At 44.4% G+C, this 21,309-nt stretch overlaps 2 protein-coding genes across 2 annotated transcripts in view; both read right to left on the reverse strand.

The window, feature by feature from the left end:
- ptch2 (patched 2) overlaps window positions 1-5,551 on the reverse strand; it is a 32,717-nt gene extending 27,166 nt beyond the window's left edge. The window contains exons 1-2 of the mRNA XM_018753185.2: window positions 5,368-5,551; window positions 2,864-3,056 (exon numbers count right to left, since the gene is read on the reverse strand). Coding sequence (XP_018608701.1) covers window positions 2,864-3,056; window positions 5,368-5,514 — 340 coding nt within the window. The 5' untranslated portion in view covers window positions 5,515-5,551. The remainder of the gene's footprint in view (window positions 1-2,863; window positions 3,057-5,367) is intronic.
- A 7,957-nt stretch (window positions 5,552-13,508) lies between these two features.
- The window catches only part of eif2b3 (eukaryotic translation initiation factor 2B, subunit 3 gamma), a 32,120-nt gene continuing 24,319 nt past the window's right edge, over window positions 13,509-21,309 (reverse strand). Inside the window, exons 11-12 of the mRNA XM_018753125.2 lie at window positions 18,288-18,391; window positions 13,509-14,557 (exon numbers count right to left, since the gene is read on the reverse strand). Coding sequence (XP_018608641.1) covers window positions 14,505-14,557; window positions 18,288-18,391 — 157 coding nt within the window. The 3' untranslated portion in view covers window positions 13,509-14,504. The remainder of the gene's footprint in view (window positions 14,558-18,287; window positions 18,392-21,309) is intronic.

Below are 21,309 nucleotides of genomic sequence, written 5' to 3' on the forward strand. Positions count from 1 at the left end.
ACTTCTTACTCCTTATCCTTGATTTTAACCCTTGTTTGTGATAATGTTTCACCATAACCTTCTCTGCGCTAGCGTATGCTACCACCTTAATGTTCACATCAAGAGTTTAAAAACAGGATCTCCTACAAACAATAAAAGGCCCATATAAAAGGTGGAATTTGCTACACCAAGCTGTGTTCAATTAGACAAGATATGTTGAGTCCACAGTATTGGCTGCAAAGAGCAGTCGACCCAACCTACAGCACAGAGGCCAGGAGCGGGCTTGCGTGAGGACAGGGGGCTGTTTACAGCCCATACGACCAACCCCCTAGGGCCAAAGAGGGAGCTGAACGATGGGCCGAGGGTGTGACGGGGAGGTCAGAACTCAAAGGAGTCCACCAGGGTGGCCAAGTGAAGAAGCCAGCATATTCAAGTGTACCATCCTGCCTTTAACACCTGGCAGCAGAGAGGTAAAGAGGAACCATCAAGCACATCATGGTGGTACAGTGGTGTGGCCACTCGCTGGCTGGTCTTGGCTGTGGTGATGACTACTGAGTGTGTGTCTTCTGTGTTGGTTTGCCAGAGTTTATAAGCCTCTAGAACAAACAGCTGGACAAATGTCACCAGCAGCGCTTTCAGTTCCTGCCACTTCAGAGAAATGGCACCACAACTCAGCAGCAGGCGAGACAGAAAAATGTGGGCAATGAGAAGAGGGAGAAAAACAGCAACGAAATAAAAAAAGGAGCCTGACACCTCCAACATGTTGAGAAACACAAACCAAAGGACATTTGGGTCTGGTTAGACTTTGTGTGGTCTGACAGTGTTACAATGCAGCCAGATCGTGTCTAATACTTTAATTGGCTCAACTAAATCTATCTATGCGTAATCGCCGCCCAGTATTTCTCCACAATAAACTAAATTAAAGCATTCGGAAAAGGGTGCCCGCCGACCTTAAATCGTAAAGGAACAAACGGGACGTCTACAGCCGAACGTCACGGTCAGCTAGGTTAAAAACAGGAGGCACTGTGAATTTCTGCACCGGGACCCAGCAGAGAATATTACCGATTTGTTTATTTATGACTTGAACCGACTCTCATGTGACCGCAGAATAGTGGAGCTCAGTCCCAGTTTTACGTTTTAAAACCCTGGCAGGGAATCTTGACCACTTTTCAAATATTTCTAACACCTTCCAGTAAGCACATCTCCCTCAGAAACACAGCACATTCCCAAAATCCATAATAACTTGCTGTACAAAACTTCAAAGGAGCCGCCGGTTCAGGAGAACCTGAAAAGTGTGCATATTTGACCTGTCCCTACACACCTGCAGAAGTAACGGCGGTCAAAGTTCCAGTCTGCTCTTGCTGGAATATATCTCTCCACTGTGGTGTGTGTGAGAGAGAACCAACCTCTTCTTGTTACCAAACCACTTACTCTCCATTCAGTTGTGAGCAGCTTTGTCAATGGGCTATTGGGGGAAACAAGGCAGGCAGAAACTTTAGACACACACACACACACACACACACACACACACACACACACACACACACACACACACACACACACACACACACTTGGCTTCTTAAAGGCACAGTGTGCCTTTTTTGGCATTTGTGTAATTCCACCTCCAGTTTCCACAGCAAAACCGCTGATTTAAAACAACATGCAGCCCGTGTGGTCACACACAAAAAACCAGTTCTTGGAAGTGCAGGACCACCAGTCTTGGAGAAGAAACAGAAAATGTGTATACATTCTTATTTTTTAGCCTTTGTAAAGTGAAAGGAGATAAAACAGAATCCAGTTTTAACTGAGTCCCCCAGCAGCAAAGTAATGTTTCACTATTAATATGATGAAGACGCTCTTTCTTAAAATACACTTTTTCCTTGAAATTTAGGGACAAAAATGGAAATTGGCAAAATGCACTGACTTAGTCAAGCAACAGATCTCTTTGAACACATCCGTTTCGAATTCCTTTACAAACGAAATAACACCCAAAAATGAAGTAGGTAAAACTTTCTAAAAAATTTGGCTCTTCATGTTACAACTGCCTTGACTTAGTGTGAGAAACAGGTGGGTAAACTTCTGTGGTATTCACTTCTTTTTGTTGTTGTTGTTGTTAAGAAAGAGGGTGCCTTTATTGTTGAATGGAATCCAAGAATAGTTAAGGACCACACAGGGAGCCCTGGGGGTGTGTGTGTGTATGTGTGTGTGTGTGTGTGTGTGTGTGAGGGGGGGGTGGAGGGTCAGAGCCTCAAAGATGGCTAACGATTCACACAGCCCATCTGCTCCTGGGATCAGGAGCATGGCGAAAGCCTGGGGGGGCTTAGGAGGAATTCCGCAGTGTGAAAACCAAATAAAAACCCGGGTGCTCCGAATGTTCGCAGATAAGGGGAAGCACGCAGAAAGGATGTCAAAAAAAAAGAAGGGGGGGAAAAAAAGAACGGAGTGTGGAGCCACCACAAACAATACAGGCTGACGGAGAGAACAAGAGAAGGCATGCATGCGCAAGAGGAAAGAACGCAGCTTGCGTGCGACAAAGATAGGGAATGCCGGAGCCGCCGCCGTAGGGCGGAGCTGGCCACTGCGTTAATGCCTGAAACCAAACAGCCACGCTCCACAATGGAGTCCACATACTACTCTGATGGTCACTGGTAGGTCTTGTGACTATGGGGACTCATTTATTGCCGCTTCGGTGTTGACTGTCAGTGCATTGCCGAATGGTAACTGGACAACTCTGGGCATAAAGACGACCAAAGGAATCTAAAGGATAAGTCAGGTTTGCATGGCCACCGTTCTTTAACCACCCCTTGGTTTTGACAGCTTAGATGTGCACTGGTTTGGGTGACAAATACATTGCAACTTGTTGTAAAGACTTCGCAGGACTCACCTTCCACCCACAGCTGCTCGATGTCGGTCTCGATGGCTGCCACCCGCAGTCCGACCGACAAGGCTCCGAACACCAGGAGCCCAATGAAGAGGACCTTCCCACAGTGCCGCTGGATCTGACAGCCCAGGGAGAACAGCAGAGCCTGGAATCGGGCCCGAATCCACAAGGGAGCCCTGTGGCCCACAGCTTTCCCCTGTGACACACGTGGACAGCAGAAGAGAACGGAGAACACACACACACGTGCCCCAGTGTTAGTACATGCATAGATATACCCTCTCAAATCACACTGAAGGTGAACACAGAAGCCCCACGAGTCAAGTGCCTTTGCCCTCTCGGAAGCCCTTACCTACTGTTTTATGTTCAAAATACTGTATAACTACAGTTGCAGACTTTGTCCAAAGTGACACAGAGCCACTTGGAAAAAGAGTCATCTGTCACTCCCAGACATGACTTCTGTCACTGTGTCAGTACGTTGGACAGCAACTCAGCACATCTGCGTGTGACCATTAGCTTTATTAAATCCAATCGGACACACGTCACTACCGCCTGCAGTCTATGAGTGCTGTCAATATTTACAGAAAGAAGTGCGAGATTCAGAAACACAAGCTGACCACTTTGTGACAGTAACAACATGCTAATGTCATTCAAGTGGCAGCAGACTGTAGTTTGCATGACATGGGACATTCCTTATGAAAAAGTTAGGAGAACTAACTAGAATCATTGCAAAAGTCATTTTTCCTAGAGAATTCTCTTACTTTAACAGAGCAGAGGAAACAACGTTTTTAAAACTACTGTGAATTTTAACCTGAACCCCTTTGCACCAGAACACCTTCGGCTAAATTTGGAGTGATTCAAAAAAATGTGAAAAACTCCAGATATTTTAGGGTTACGCTATTAAATGAAGTGCCTCTGAGAATCTGCTGCTTTGATGATCTCCCTTCCTTGCCTTCATAATGTCACAGCATCACTCACATAGTGAGGACAGGAAGTCTTAAGTTACCAAATGTGTTCTCTCCAAGAGTTCACCACCAATCATTTTATTACTGCTACAAGTGATCCGTTGGCCTTTTCTCATTTAATCTTTTTCTGTGGTATGTTCTCCCGAGATGCATCTGTCAGCACCTCATACCGATTGGCTTTTCCGCTCTCTGAATGCACCGCTGAAGATACACCTTCCCAAAAGATGATGAATGTAAAAGAACCTAAATGACCCATATGAGCGAAATAAACTTTCCCAGGCAACTGGGTTAAGCTCTGTACCTGTTTCTCTTCCTCACACACCACCAGATCCAGGCGTTAGTCAAGTTCTACTAATAACGGAGAACTCACAGCATTCACCAAAGTTCTTTTTGATACAAGCGAGCTTTAGTTTGGGCTTCAAAATCTAACCATGCCACCACCTTTAGCGTACAACAGAAATGAACCGTCATATTTTCAGAAATCACATGTACTCAGTAAGCCAATTAAACGTCCAGTCATTACTTTTCAATCAGTTTCTCTTCACTCTTTTCCAGTTTCGGTGAATGGAAACGGAGCCTAATTCCCACTATTGAGAAGCTATTAAAATTGAGCAATGCATTAAACATCAAGAGCAATTATTCAACAATTGCACAAACTGTCACAACAGCACTTCATAAGTCACATACTGTCAGAATCTCGCAGCTGATTTTCTACAGAAGCGCCATTAAATGGACTGCAAGCGGGAGGTGCGGAACCAATTTCCACCTGCAGCACTTTTCTAGGGTGGTCTACAGTTTGATATCTGTTTATATTATTGCATACTTTTCTCATCTGAGTTACATATAACATGAACTAGTGAGCAATATATGGTTATGTTAAAGGCATTAAAACACTAAGAAAACTGTGTCTGGATCAACTGACAGAACAATTACATGATGTGTTTTATGACAGCCGAGCATAGTTTTGATTTCACACATTGGTTTTGATATTTCTCCAACCCTCAGTTTGTCAGAGAAAACTTAAATCAGTGCATTCTGCAGAATGACCTACCACAGCTTTTAAAAAAAACTAAAAAAAAGAAAAAAGTTCACTGGAAAATTTCATTCCCTTATTATGAAAATTGACCATACAAACACGCGCAGCTAAAACGGATGTTTGCAAAGATCAACATAAATTCTTTTCTCAAATCAACTTGTAAAATGAATGGAGATGCAGAGAGTCGGTCCTAAATGTCCCGAGTTCTCCAGTCCACCTCTACCGTAGTAAAAGTTTATAAACACGTGGTGGAGAAACATCTCGCATCTGCCGCGATGTAACATTGTAACGGAGTGGATGGAAATGTTGACTTTTTACTCTTGACATTTAATTCCCTTCTAGTACGTCTCTTAATGTTATAAAATAACTTTTGAATAAATACGTAACTTAAGTTAAGGGATAGACATGGAATGCGTGTATATAATGTCTGAGATAAACGTGGAAAAAAAAAAAAATATATATATATAGAGAGAGAAAAAGAGATTATACACAGCCAGGCAGGTATTCACCTTCGAAATGTGTTTCAGTGCGAAAGCGGCGTGACAGTAACCGGGTCTCCGGGGCAAATCCGAGGTGGCAGCCGGTGGAGAGAGGGTATAACCCGGGGGTAAATCTCCAAAAGCGTGGGCCCCCGGGACTCTGAGATCCGAGGCCATGGTCCGGAGGAGGAGGAGGAGGATGGGAGGAAGGGCAGGAGGAGGCGGCGAGCAGCGGTATGAAGAAGAAGAAGAAGCAGGAGGAGGAGGATATCAAGAAGAAGAAGAAGAAGAAGAAGCAGGAGGACTCGGACCTCCTCAATCCAAGGACAAGCAGGGCAGCGAGGGCATCCACGGGGCACAAGGATCGGACCGCGCACTCTACTCTTTCCTTGAGCCAAAGTCTCGCAGCTCCATCCCAACATCATGCGCCCAAATCCGTGCGGATCCCTCAGTCTTCATTCGCCAACAGCAGCCGGCAGCAGCGGCGACGGCAGCCCACCCCCCGGCGACACGCGCGCACCACCACACGACGCGTTCTCGGCGCGAGCAGAAGGTGCCGAGCAGCTCCCAGATAGTCCCGGATCGAGCCTCCCTAATGCGCTCCCGAGCCCGGCGCAGGAACCTTTGGAGAAGGGAGCCCCTCCGCAGAGCCCTCAAAAAGGGTGGCTCGGATGGGGAGCAGCGCGCCGCCCCTCATTGGCCGGAGGAAGAGGCAAATTACTCCGCAAACAGCGCCTATTATTAGCTGCTAAGCAACAGCTCGCCGAGGTGGGGAGAGAGAGAGAGAGAGACAGAGAGAGAGCGAGAGAGACGGAGGGAGGGACGGAGGGGGGTAGAGGGAGACCACCCAGGCAGTGCCTCAAATCATCGGGTGGGGGAGGGGGTGGCTGGGTGCGTGTGTGTGTGTGTGTGTGTGTGTGTGTGTGTGTGTGTGTGTGTGTGTGTTTGTGAGGGGGGGGGGCGTCACAGAGAGGAGCTCTTTGAATAAACGGAGCGCAGAGCGCGCTGAGAAGGAGCCCATCGCCGACACGCTGGGGAAACGGGGGAGTGCGGGGAGGGGGGTGTCTCCCACTTGATTTAGAAATAAAACCCCACAGCAGCACAGAGTGCAGGAAAAGGGAAGAAAAAGTTGTGGCGCATGACAGTGTTTAACCCGCATGAGGAAAAGAGAGGAAACGCGTCGAATCGCTGTAATAAAACGAGCGTGTTTCCTTCTCTTCTGTGTGTCCATGGGGAGAAATCTGTTGAACGGAGCAATAACAGTTCAATAAGGAGGCACCGGAGTGTCCTGTCCCACCTATCCTGTACTATTAAATGTTCATGGTTCGAGTGTGTCCTCTGGGGACCGGACAGTCTGCGAGTGAAGGGCAGTTTCAGTGCGAACTGCGCCCGTTTACTGCTCCAGGAACCCAGGAAATGTGCAGGAACGAGGGTAAAGGAGGGGAAACTGGGAGAAATGGGGGAGAAATTGGGACAAAGTTAGGCGAAATAGATAGAAATGAAGGTAAAGGAGGAAACGTGGAGAAATGAGGATAAAGGTGGAACTGTAAGTTGTGGAGACTGAAGGTCAAAGGAGAAAATGGGAAGAACTGTGTAGAAATAAGGGTGGACTGGGGAAAGGTTCATAAATGAGGGTCGGAGAGTGTGGAGAAATGAGGGCAAAAGTGGGAAATGTGGAGAAATTGGGACAAAGGAGGCAAAATGCTGAGAAATGTAAAGAAATGAGAGTGGTGGTGAGGGGTGTTAAGAAATTAAGATAAAGGAGAAAAAAATTGGGGGAAAGGAAGGTAAAGGAGGGAATGTGTGCAAATGAGGGTTAAGGGGGAAAAATGAGTAGAAATAAGGGTAAAAAATGGAAATGATTAAAAATGAAGATAGAAGAGGAAAATGAGGAGCGATGAGGGTAACGGAGGAGAAACGGGGATAAGTGAGGATAAAAGAGGAAAGAAATTGTGCAAGATGAGGGGAAATGAGGACACACGAGGAGAAATGAGAAGTGGCCCAACAAGCTCATTGAGAGCCAGTGTTGTGATGAAGGACGGATTAAGGAGAGTTTGATACACTGTCCCCCTTTGATGGGATTATTTACACTTACAATCACTGGGAACACAGGGCTGCGTCCACAGGGACTCGGCCGCAGACTGCGTCCACTTGTGTGGTATACACACGCACCGCGGCAGACCACACCACACAGACACATAGCCTTGCAGCGACACACACACGCACACGCATACACACACACACATACCACACACATAGACACGTACGTGCTGACAGTAGAAGTAACAAGGTGGAAGATGGGGGTCCCAAGAAATCTGCAAACAAGCCTGATGTGTTCGTAATATTTGTGAATAACACCGCCACCACATTACTTTTGCTAATATTTTTGGCTCCTCCAATACTTGGCATAGACACACATGGCAAACACCAAAAATGAGATGGAATAGCTCTGGTACAACTGCCAGCTATTCACCTGCTTGTGTTCTATTTCTAGGTCAATGCAATATGTAGTGAAGAACAATATTTCACAAACATTCTCAAAATTCACTGGGAATATTTTCGCAGAGGAACGTATTTCTAATAATCATCTACTTTACATTCACACACGCCGCACATCTCAACAGCGCCAAAGTCGGATGGGGCAGACATCACGTATGACACACGTGTCCTCCATTGGTGGGTGGTGGCCCACATCTCATTTAACTATCGACACATCTGCACTTCACACCTTTTTTGGTGTTTGAGGTGCACATAGATTATGTTAGTTGCATGGATGTGTGCGTCAGTGGTGTAACAACTTGTTAGGTATTGAAGGAGCAAAAAAAGATGGGCGATGAATGGTCCGCAGGGGAGTTACGCTCAAATACTGGGGTCGGCACAACAGGTTTGCTTGAATAGATGGGGCGACCAACCCTTGTTTGCCTATGGTGTCTAAATAACACTAGTAGGTTAGCTGGTAGTGTGGTCGTTGGAGCTGCTGCCTTTAGACCCAAAGGTGGTAGGTTTGAATCCCCCCACTAGCTGTAGTACTCTTGCGCAAGGTACTTACCTTGAATTGCTCCGGTAAAATTACCCAGTTATATAAATGGGTAAGTAATTGTGAGCTGCTTTGGAGAAAAGTGTGAGGTAAATGTAAATACCACCTATTTAAAAAAAAAAAAAAAGAAAAAATGCTAAACTGCTTCTTAACCAGGTGTAACCTCTATTGTTCTATTCGGCAAAGTCAATAATTACGATTTTTGACCATTTCGCATAGGGCATGCTGCTGGTACAATCAGCGCCTGAAAAAGTCTCAGCAAATAACAATTTGAATCAACAACACTATTCAGCATAAGCGAAGCAAAAGTGTTCTTGTACACTCGAGCTGTAATATTCCACACAGAGCATGCGTGTTTGGGCTGGCAGAACCACCCCACCCTGCCGGAGAAATCTCAATTTGTTTAATTCTAGGAGGAAAAAGGCAGCTGGAAATTGGAGTTAATGTGGAATGTGAAGAATTGCCCTGTGTGGTAAAAGAGGGGCCCCTTTAAGCCTAACAAACTGAGGGAGGTCCGGGCCAAGGTCTAGAGGCCTCGGATAAATAAAACAAGGGAGATGACCATGCGCTGTCCAGAAATCTGCCATTACAAGGGCTCCAAACATAAACTGCGTGGCCCTGGCCCCGATTTTGTATGTGCAAAAAGCAAAGCGTGGAACTGCGCTTGCAATCACCCATCTCACCGCAGCTGAAGTGCGCTCCTGGCGACTGCAGATTTATTTATCGTAGCCTGAAAAACACGACCGGCCGAGGGAGGGGGGGGGGCAAAACAGACTACGTTCAGAAAAAAAAGAGACTCGCACAACGTTAATACAAACTTAGCCTTTCTTTGATTTCTCTTCGCAAATACACTGCAAGAGTGGGTTACGTAAGACAAAGTCGCTGCAGATGTGATTTGATTGTTTTTATCTGGCAAGTTAAATACAGATGTCTGTTTTTTCTTAATTTGTTCGTACTTAGACGCCAGCACGTCCCCCAACCCCCACATTTTTTCAGTCTCTATTTTTACAAAATAGATGGAGCTGTTTGAAAGCTGTGATGTGTCTCTAATGATAACGTACACCTACCACCGAAGGCAGAATTCGCACTGAGTTGTACGAGGTCGGTATCATTAAGGTAGAACAGTCGCTCACTGGAAATTATTGTGGAAAAGTGCAAGGCCCCGAACGCTTTGTAAGTAATCTCGAGATTTTGTATGCGGTAGAATGAAAAGACAGTTTGGTTAGAGAGCCCCTCTTAAAATATACGGCAAAGCCTGTATGGAACGAGGACATTTACTCTGAAACGTCATACCTGACGGCGGATCGGACACGGATGAAACTACATTTACGCGATATGTTACATTTCCTCTTGCAGCAGACGCTTTTCTCCAAAGCGACGTCCAACAAACGCTGTGCATTAGCCGCATATGTCAAGAAACGGACACGACTCGGACCGTCCGTTTAAGCAAATGTTAATATTTAAATGAGTAGCAAGGCACAACAAGCTAAGAAAATATGCGGGAAAGGTGCGAAGCGGTGAAATAAAGTGTCTTGCATTTGAATGGGCATTGCTTTTCATTTTAATGATCTATTATTGATTTAGAGACTGGCCAAAATTTTTACACATAGAAAAACATAACTTGTGTCATGTCGTGTGCTGGTTGGCGGACAGTATAATGTAGCGGAAATAATTGGCCATGGCTAAAGCGAGCAACTGCTCGGGAATACAGAAGAAGTCAAAGCTGCATTCGGAGGGACTCGGGGGGGGCTCTGCCGAGACCCCCAGAAAGGACATGAGTAGAGTCTCCCCTCGGAGTAACAGTAGGGTTTGTTCCCTGAATGTTTACAAAGCTTAAAATATTCTTAACCCCCAAAGTGCTTTGTAACACAATAGCATGTGTACATGTACGCATTGTAAAGGTTCGACAGCGCTTTAAGGAAGGGGCCCGCCACCCACCACCAGAAATAAGATTAATTATGATAATGTATTTCTCCCCTCCTTTGTCACAGTAATGAATGGCTCCCTTAAAGACTTTTTCAGGCTTCATTGTTTGTTACTCTTCAACAAAGGTATTGTAAGGCCTCAGCTAGCAGGTGGCATGACAGAACCAGACCTGGCAGACCACAAGAAACCTGCATACATATTTATGTATGTATATGTCTATTATGTCACATCCCTGCCAGCAGGATTCTAACTTTTATTAAAAAATTAATTTTGCCTGCTGAAAAGAAGGATGAGAGGGATAAGAAAGGTTTTACAGCAAGCAAGAGACGTATGTGAGAAAAATGTGTTGAAAACTGCTTGAGGGAAACTGCCGTCCCGTCAAAAACATGGCAAACAAATCCTCATGTCTTCAGTAAGACCTAGTTAGTCATTTTTATTAATATTCAACGCCTCTCTGTGTGTGTACGTACATAACAGGGACGATCATAATTCTGCTTAACTGAAATCAATTTGAAAAGCAGATGCTTGTTAAAACATCTGTATGGACAGATGTACTCACCAGCGAGAGAAGTAGTCCCAAAGATTTATTTATTTATTGTGTACAAAGCATTTTGCTTGCATAATATGAAGGCACTTTTTAATTGTTCACTGCTTTTTGTAAAATTGTGCAAAGACACAAAATTCCGGACCCAGCGTTCACACTTTATGGTATAAAATAAAGATTTCATTCAGAGTAAATGCTTACTATAGACAGCAGATGAAAGAATGAATAAAACCCAGAGGACTGTTCCTTTAGCGTATAAATCTAAACAGAATGAGGAGGACGGGACCCTATATTCTATATAAATGGCGACCATGAAGATGAAGGTGAAAAACATTATCAGATTCGTCAGAATCATTATAAATACGGTTCATTTCCGATACCCAAATCTGCATAGGCTGGCATGTGCTGTGCAAAAAGACATACTGTATACCATATATTTTTCAAACACTCCTGATTTAAAAGCTTTGTTTCTGAATTTTAAGCCTTATTTTTTTAATTCATGTAATCCCAGTTACAAGACATTAACTGAAAAGAGCGCACTAAATGACCGTGATATTAAATCATGTGGATTTCAAAGAGAAGTTCTTCTTGTTGACACATGTGCCTAAAACTACAGTTATCTGTTACCATTTAATTTTTTTTCCGTCTGTGTAATTAAAACTGCATTTCTGAGAGCACATAAGAGAGTCGCTTTTTCTTAAAAGGCAAAAGCCATGCCTTTGGACTACATGTGCATGTGTATATATAGGTGTACATATATATGTGTGTGTGTGTGTGTGTGTGTGTGTGTGTGTGTATGTATGCTGCTGTTGCCTTTGCAGTAGAGGATGACACAATGTACTTAGTTCAAAGTGAAGGAACCCTGGGAAGTCCATGCCATGTGCTTCGTGTCTTCTGGAAGTTCTTATCCCACATGCTGCCCCCTGACTCTGTACAGCTTTTGTTGGGATGCAGTTAGCAAATCCACATTCTGCGGAGATGCTCGAATAGTTTTTGGCCGAAAAGTGCGCGGTATGTACGTGTTTGGATGGGGGTGGCAGCAATCAAGTGAGTTTGTTTGTGAGTCACGAAGGTGGGGTTTGGAGAGAGAGGGAGGAGATGGGGGGAGCTGGCTGGGGGGGGGTGGGGGGGGGGGCGGGCGGGGGGTGGTGCAGCACCTTAAAAGCCAGTGAGAAAAAGAGGAAATTAGTTTGCGCCGCGAGAACACAGAAGACAAATTGAGGAAGTGTTCTGTTAATGTGCAGGGGTCAGCAGCCAACGTGCCCGTTCTTCACCACTTGGGTGGCCCACCATGTCTTTGGCCCTCCATGTTGAGCCCACAGCAGCCCCCGCCAACCTCCCAGCCCCCATCCCCCACAGAGCGAGAGGACAACCACTTCTTGTGCTCCTCTCCCTAAAACCTCCTTTCCTGCACGTCATCTGGTTGTCCGCATGTGGGCCGGGCAGATAAGCCAAAACCTGTTTTATTGCTGGTCCGAGGGGTGTTTGGGGAGCCTCCAGGAACGTGTTTGTAACGCCGTCTTCGTGATTTATGTCTCCCCGGGCTTCCAAAGCACCCCTGCTCTTACACCGCTCACAGGAACTGCCAGTGACACCCTGCTGGGATTGCCTTATCATCTTCATCGCAGCACAGATATTTACATCACTGCAATCTGCTTGACATTAAGTGAACAACAAACAAGGACAAGTCAGAAGCCTGCCGAGTTGTAGTTCAACATCTATTCATCTGTGGATGTAATGCACTCTTTGTACTGTTCTCTGAGATGTACGTTGCTTTGGAGAAAAGCTTCTGCTAAATGAATAAATGTAAATGTAGATGTAGATGATTTGTTTTAGTGACGGGAACTTTTTATCTAAATATTACAAGCCATGGACTTATCACGATCAGCTGGGAAAAGACCAATACAAGCTGTCTATTTATTGGAATGTCACTGGAATTGATGAAGGGGTCGTGGTTGGAGAAGGTCTACAGTAAGCTTACACTGTAAGAGTAAGCTGCAGATAGTCAGGGCCCAGAAATGATGTTCGGAAGGACATCTGTCACAGCTGGGCAAGGAGGGCTAGCAATTCGAGACTTTAGCACAATGTCTTGGCTTCAACACCACCGCTCAGGCAGGCAGACCTTTGAAACACCACTTTCACCTTGTCCTGCAACGGAGTACAAGGGACACAGCAGTGGTGAGGCCCGAGGGATGCGGTGCAGTTCGCAGCTCATCTCATTTCCTAAGAACTTCAGCTCCAGTTAAGAGTTTTGTTTAGAGGGATGAGCTAAAACTTGAGGACACATTCCCTACCTACCCACTTAATCTCCATCTGAAGTACAGGCATGAGTCATTGCCTTCTAATATCCTACTGTTTGTATCAATTACTGTGCATAATTCGTAAGTATAAGCCATTTAGACTGCAAAGAGGAAAATAACTGATGGGACATAGCACACAATTACATTCCGGATTTGAACGCCTCTGGTACCATCTATTTCCACAGCTTCATACAAAATAGCACACTAGGGACTTGTTAAATTTGATAATAGTGGTAGTCAGATGTTTAGGGAGAGTCTCTCCTGCTTCTGTAGTCACAGAGGTAATTTTTTTAAACATGCGACAGCCGATTTGATTTTATCAACTTCTGAAATGAAAAAGAAGAATCTTGTTAGTTTTGGGTTGTGATTTATATATTCTTTGTAAACAGAGAGTTGTTGGAAATCCACAAACAAAACGAACAGGACATGTCCCTTATGTCACCTGCATACTTGAGCTATAAAAGCACACTACTTTTCAGATCATACACTTGAACATCTTGAGAAAGCCATGTTCTGAAGATAAGTTTTAATTATTATTTTATGAGAGCTAAGACTGGAGTAATAACTCCCACAGAGAGCAAAGAGGTTAAATAAACCAAAATGAGGGACTTGATTAAATTTCTGTGGATTAAAAAAGAAAGCAAAAGAAAGAAGAAAGGCATGTTGGCAAATTATTTCAAGATGTCACTAATGACAAAAACAAAAGAGAAAGAAAGGGGAAAAATGACACTAGAGTTCTCCGGTTTGACATTAAAACAATGTACGGCAGGCACTGTAAATCAAACAATTATGTGGGTAGAGAATCTTCCTAAGATGGGCTCTTTCGTGACTATGGAACTTCAGACCTGTAATTTAAGAGTTGCGCTGGTGTAGGAATGCCATAAATCTTCAACCGGGGGAAAAAAAAAAAAAAAAACCCGGAGCGATGCCTTTCCAGCATTCTGTGAAAGAGGGAGGGGAGAGTTCCTCGTGAAGATCTTGCTGGGTGGTCCAACCCTTCGTTTTTTTGTGTACATAAAGAACAAATAAAATTAACCCCATTGTGGCCACCCGATTCTCACTGCAAAGGCAACTTGCCTAGAGTGACGGGTGGTGGTCACGCAGGAGGGTGCAGGGAGGTAGCGGATCCCAGCAAACCAAGGGACTTCAGAGTCAAATGTAAATTCATGAATTTTTAACAATGCCAACATTTACTTTACAAAGAAAGAAAGAAAAAAAAAAAAAACAAATCTGAGATAAATAAATCTTTTTATTTTGGACACAATATAAAAAAAGAGACCGATGATGAGCTGTGACCACGGTGGCCAGTTCCATGCGACCGTTGGTCACTTCCGGATTGGTCAGCTGTCTCTACGTGTCTCTAGATCTCCATCAGCTGGTCAGTTCCAACAATGACCTCATTGGTTCTTTCAGCTGGAAGGGGGGAAATATGAACACTGAGTTAAGTATTGGCAAATGTCAGTACAGATAATTAAATTTATAAATGCATGATCCACTGACTATTCTTATTCACCCACAAGCTGGTGAGTCTCATGGGCCTGATATTTGAAGTACTGAGCTCTTGAATTTCAGAGACACTGCCCTATGTACTAAGGAGGACCAGTCAAGTTAGTACAACTCTTGAACTACCTAACAGCATGGATCCCATTTCCTCAAAACACACACAACACACAACACACACACACACTTTCTGAACCGCTTGTCCCATACGGGGTCGCGGGGAACCGGAGCCTAACCCGGCAACTCAGGGCGTAAGGCCGGAGGGGAGGGGACACACCCAGGACGGGATGCCAGTCTGTCGCAAGGCACCCCAAGTGGGACTTGAACCCCAGACCCACCGGAGAGCAGGACCCGGTCCAACCCACTGCGCCACCGCGCCTCCCCTATTTCCTCAAAACCCAGTATTTTAAAAAAATAAATGCATATATAGGCCACCTTGTTTCAACAAAACCAAAACAGGTAACAGATCGATTCATTTTAAGAAAAATAAATAAATAAATAAAAATATGAACATATTTTCCCTAACAAATAAAATCTGCCTTCCACTCAAGTTACAAAATGAAAACTGTCAGTTAAATCGTTATTTACTGAAAAAGTTGAGCTGCTAGATAACCCAAGGTGTGGCTAGATGGTCATACCCAAGGGTTCATTTAGAAAATACTCCCCAGTGCGGTGAACTTCCCTGTGCGATTACTCATGCTGAACTGTGCTTTTTTCCAGCTGGATCATGATTTTTCCCACTGTTCTACATTTAGCACAATCCCGCTAAGAACGCTTCATGTATTCCCACATCGTTAACCAGCTTTCAGTAAGGAGGAGTTATAAGTTTTGAAAAATAATGAGATGCATCTGGTCTTGATGTGGACCACAAACAAAAGAGTTGCCGCTGAGGAAGAAAATGTCATCGTTTACTAATGTCTGCGGTCAATTAATTGATATTAAAAGCTAGTCATGTTTATTTCTCTTTCAACCTTAAAAGCACACTCAGTCAACAAAGAAAGGGATTAATAAGTACAGTACAGCTACAGTGTCCACAAAAAGAACACATAAATGTGGGTGGGTTGTTGAGACACATACATGCACCATATACAATGTGTTGTAGTAGAAGGGGATTCGAAGGAAGGATGGTGTTTTCCATTTTTGTGACAGAAGCGGAGCATGGAGTTGCAGCTTTGCGAGAGCTCCATCTCCCTGCTTACGGGACGCTTAAGGCTCATGAAGCTGCAACACCTTGTGCATGACCACCATCGCCATCACGACCACCAGGGTGGTCCTGGGCAGATGTTCCAACCCAGCTGCCTTGCTGGGAGGCATAATGTCTTTAGCAGTGGCTGCAGCCTGGCGTTTGCATGACCGGGGACATGGCCCAGCAGGTGATGCGAGAGGCAAAGACAGGGTTCTAGGACAGATAACTTGGTCCACCTACTGCATGCTACCAACTCTGAATGGCCTGCAGCATGGTCTGTCGAAACAAAGACGAAAGAGGGCATGGGAAATGGATTTCCCAGCATCTATTGCCACAGATACTAGCCTCAAGTTCCCGGTTTCATCCTGAGGGGAGATGTATTAAGGGTTATAAAATTCCATACAAATCGTAGTCCAATTCATCAAAAGCACTTGGGTTACATCATAATGCTTTCCTCATATCCAGCCAGAAGTTTATAAATGAACTCAAGTGACTTTACCAAGTCATCAGCACAGAAGACAGCAGCTTGGTTAAAGAAATGCAATTACAGTGAAACTCTACTCACAAAACTGTAAACATTTAAGTATAACTATTTAAACAGCTATGATACATAAAGGTCAGCGGTCAGCCTAGCAATGGAGCAAAAAAAAAAAAAGAAAAAAAAAAGCTAAAAACAAAGTGTAACATTTTTACTGTCTTATACAGTACAGGTCTTAACCACTTCCACAGTGCTGGGTCAAATGCAATATGTAATCTGCGTTTGAATACACTACTAAAGAAATCAGTAAGAGAAGGTAAAAGATCAATGTTTTCTCTCTAACTAAATGAATAAAATAATGACATAAAGAACAATATTGTGAGCGCAGAAGATACGTAAGCAGAGTTTGAACCTGCTGTGCAAAACCTGCTTACCTATAATTGTAAATGATTTATTATGTAAGAAATGGCACGCTGCAGACTGCTTAATGTTCATTGTCTTGGGAAATTCGGTGAGAGCAGGAAGCTACTTGCTGAAACAACCCACTTTGGGTGTCAAGCTTTGGCAGCACTTCCAAAATATGCCCTGAAAATTCTTCAATTAGACTGTAATTATGGCCAAACTCCCTACATACACTGGCTTCTGTTATCATCACTTGCTGCAGATTAAGCACTCAATCCACCGTCAGCTCTGTGCCCAAAAAAAACAAAGTTCAAAACATTTAACATATTCGGTGATCGTTTCAGAAGCCCGAGGAAGCTCTTCGTATTCCCTAAGCAATTCAAAGAATCGTAAGTATAAAGTGTTTCTGCGATACATTAAATACAATCATTCCTCTTCCCACATATCAGGAGTGATAAAGATACTTCATTTGCATAGTTAACAATGGTGGTTTGTCTTTGAAGGAAGGGCTCTGGGATGAATCTCGCCAATTTGGGGTTTACTGAGGATCGCTCGACAGACCGCCGGGCACTGAGACCACATCTTTCCGAGACAGCCAATCTGGGAGCCAGGGGTGGTTGTGGGGCTGTGGGGCTCTGGGGGGGTGAAGGGGGCTGGGCAGCATTGCAGTTTAGGCATGGGGGGCCTGTGGTGTAGCAACACCCTGTTGTTCAGTCAATTAGGCTGAACTGCCCCTGGACAGCTTAAGGGAGCCTCTGGCTGTGCTGCTGATGGAGAGGTTAGAGACCAGAGACCACCCGGAATTCAACAGCCTCACCACACACACACACACACACACACACACACACACATACACACACATACACACACACCTCTACCCCCTGACAGAAACAGGAAGGACAAAACAGTGCGGTGGGTTTATATGGGCTCCATTATATAGACTGGATTCATTTTTAATACGCTGCTAACGCTGAATGTAACAAAAGCACTGGGGGTCCGGTCCACGGGTCATTATAGTAAATATCTGCCACCCTGCCCTTTTCTTTATAGGAAGGCCAAAGAAGCCTTGCTCTTTTTGAAGTAAACTGAACACTGGGATTAATGTTCCTCCCATGTAGAGTTTCGAAAGGGCAATTGAGAACAAGGGTATCCTAACCTTATTAGGATATCCTACAGTTAACAAAATGTTATATTACAGCGATACTGTCAATATTTAGCAGGAATTTGACAAGGGACTCCTTTCATGGCATACCTTTAACAAGGGCTTTCGATAAGTTGTCTGTTTTAAAAGGATGCATAAATTAAAGCCGGATCAGTGAAGGGCAGAGGTACAATTTCCTCAGTAGTTCTGGGGGCCAGCTTTGCTCAAGGACACAGCTGCTTCTCCCAGAACTCGAAACGGAAACCTTCAGGCTAGAAATCTGTTCTTGTCCGCTACACTAAACGGTGTGTGGCTTTGACAAGGTGTCACAAACATGCAAGCGTACACACATAGAGACAGACACACACACACAATTTCCTGCTGCTGTGATTAAGGTGTGTTTAATGTGCATAAGCACACTGGAAGAGGTGCTCACCTTCCGCCTCGACACGCTGGCTGTTTCCCACCAAGCAGTATTTGATATCAGCGCCACGGCAGATTGTCGCATGGCTGCAGATCACACTGCCTTGGATGTTGCACCTGTTGAAGGCAATATGTAGTAAATGTCTATTCTGTTACTGTGGTGATATGGTGCCTTGTGTGTTATTTTTAATTGATACTGAAGTGCTGCCTTTTTTCAAAGCAATGTACAATGCTAGATACAGTACAAGTCAATTACTAGTATTTACTCATCAACACACAGCAATTTAACACACACACACACACACACACACACACACACACACACACACACACACACACACACACACACACCAGTGCGACAAACGTGTGTTTGGACTGCGTGAGGAAACCAGAGCATCCAGGGCAAACCCATTCAAACATGAGCAGTACATGCAAACGCTACACAAACTGAGCAGAATTAGAAAGTATATTCAAAGTCACAGCCCAGGCACCTGTGCTACCTGCTGCATCACTGTGCCCCAAGTTTCACAGTCACAAAACACAGTTACAAAACATGTGCAGCTTTTTCTTTGTGCTGCTTTATAGTATTTTTTCAGCGATACTTCCCAAGGATTAGTTGGGCTATTCTGTTTCTGTATCTGTTAGCTATATATAACCTTATTAATTGAGGTTATACAGATTTCAATACAATATTATGGTTACCATATTACAATACGACAATAGCACTTATTCACAATATTATAGTTACTAATATTGTAAGTCACTTTGGACAAAAGTGTTAAATACAGAGTAAAAATATTATAAACAATAATGTTTTCAAGTTGCCCAAGTTCTACAAGCGAACCAAGTATTTCAACGTATTTTTTAAAACTTCCCTACCTTAATGAATGTATGTTAAAAATGGAGTGTATACAGGTAAAAGAATGCTGAAATGGAGGATACAGGAAACAACAGCACCAGTAAAAGGTGCTCTTTTCTTCTTCCAGTTGGTCATGGGGTTCTTTAGACACAACCTATGCGTCACTCAGGCCACGCCCCACTCTTCTGAAGGGCAGTGGTCTGCACAGGGTGAGCCAGAGCCCCCAGTATTACCATCCCAGAGCGCAGCACAGGTGCGGATCTGCACAGTCAGCCTTGTGGGTTTTCGGCATCTATGTCCCAAGTTTCCACCCTCTACCAGCAGTACTGCCTGTTTCCCTGCTGCAGTAAAAGCACTGCTGTGGGGGCTACTGCTCACAAGCTGTACCAGGTTCACAAAGAGCATCAAGGGACACAAGAAAAAAACAAAAGAAGGGCAAACAGCAGTGTGTTCCGTCACTCAGCAAAGCTATGCCCTTTCAATATATCTTTGGCATTTATTGAAAATCTGCTACAAACATCAGGTACAATCAACAAAGATGTTAATGCATTTCCGAGTCTGACCAAAAGTCACTGTACTGGTAGAAAATTAAGAAAGTTTCAAATTATGTTAACTTCTGATAGGATAATAACTGCGGTCACTTCAGATGCAAACATGGCTGTTTGGGAAGACAAGCCTCTTGGGACTAAGACTGAAGTGAACTGGACTGAAGTGATCCAATATAAATGCAGAGGACTGTTGGGAGGTTTAGGGGGCTGAATGTCAGGGAGTGGTTAACCCCTCCATCCCCCAGTGTGTGCCCATCTATCCAGGTGGGTCTGCCCAACAGGTCCACTGCTGCAATGGTTGGACAAGCGAAACAGACCTGGCACTGTCGGGGAGACATCTCCCAGCTTCGCTGACGTCTGCCGTCCCGCGGCCGCAAACACAGGCAGGTTTGTACTGGCAGAAGCAAAGGACTGGTAGGGTGCAGGAAGAAGCTGTGTGTGTGTGTGTGTGTGTGTGTGTGGTGATCTGGGTAGGGGGTGGGGGGCCTGGTGGCGGCAGCGATGGGAGTTTTAAAGAGACCACCAAAGAAGGCTCCCCGAAATACCACTAATTACTGACACTGTGCTCCTCCTCGCTGCGACCCCCCCACCCCCCCCGCTTTGTAAACAAGCACTCCTACATGCAAACAAAGGGCTCAGAAATGCAAGTGCTTTCGTTAACATGCCAGGGATTTGCTAATCCCCCTCGCGTTTCTTATGTAGCAAAAGAATTGCTGTTCCTTTCTCCCCTTCCCTTTCATTGGGCCCTTTATGCACGCGCTAACTCGGACATCGCCTTGTCTCTCCACCGCGATTCATTGCGGAGACCGTGTTAAACCGCAGCCCGTAAAGATAAAGTTCCTCCCTGTGGATTTCAGATGTCTAGATGTAAAACAACGGTTTATCTCTTTTCTTGGCTTTCCCGTACGTCACTTGGATGGCAATGTGTTGCGTAACCAGCGCTCTTGCCATTGAAGCATTCATTAAGTACATTCATTAACTACACGCAGTTAACACCCTTCAGTGTTTTAAACCAGATTCTTCTAAAGGCCTTTCAAATGTACTGATTGGATACGTAAAGCTGTAAAACCTCAACCTTTAATAAAACAAGGATTTGCAGAAGAAGGAGAGATACTTTCAGACTTGCCGAAGCCTGTACTTTCTTTTGTTTCTTTATGTCAAATCATAAGAAAAATTTTTTACAGCATGAAAGATCCCTTTTTTTTCCCAGAAATCCCAACATGCTATGCTGCACCAATCCATTTATATTCATCGCTTATCTGTTTGTACATTGCATTGTGACCCTGTTCTGGTTGACCGGACTCTAAAAGACATTGTTAATGTGTGACCCAGCACCACCACCCTCAATCTCCCTTATGACAAACACACACTATAGACACACACAGCCACGCAACAGTAGAGGTAAAGCCACTGACAGTCTGTCAAAGTCCTGCAGAACTTTACTAGAATCTGAGCAAATTGCATAAATCTGAAAGCTCTTATATAACAGATGCAAAACGGGACAATAAAAAAAAAAAAAAAAACTGTCACAAGTTGAAAGCACTGATGAAAAAACATATGTAAACCACAAGAAGAAAATATGTTGAGTTAAACCTAAGATTCAATTTGCAAAACAAAGTATAATGCGG

The sequence above is a fragment of the Scleropages formosus genome, chromosome 3 (assembly GCF_900964775.1).
Source record: "Scleropages formosus chromosome 3, fSclFor1.1, whole genome shotgun sequence".
Taxonomy (NCBI): Eukaryota; Metazoa; Chordata; class Actinopteri; order Osteoglossiformes; family Osteoglossidae; genus Scleropages; species Scleropages formosus.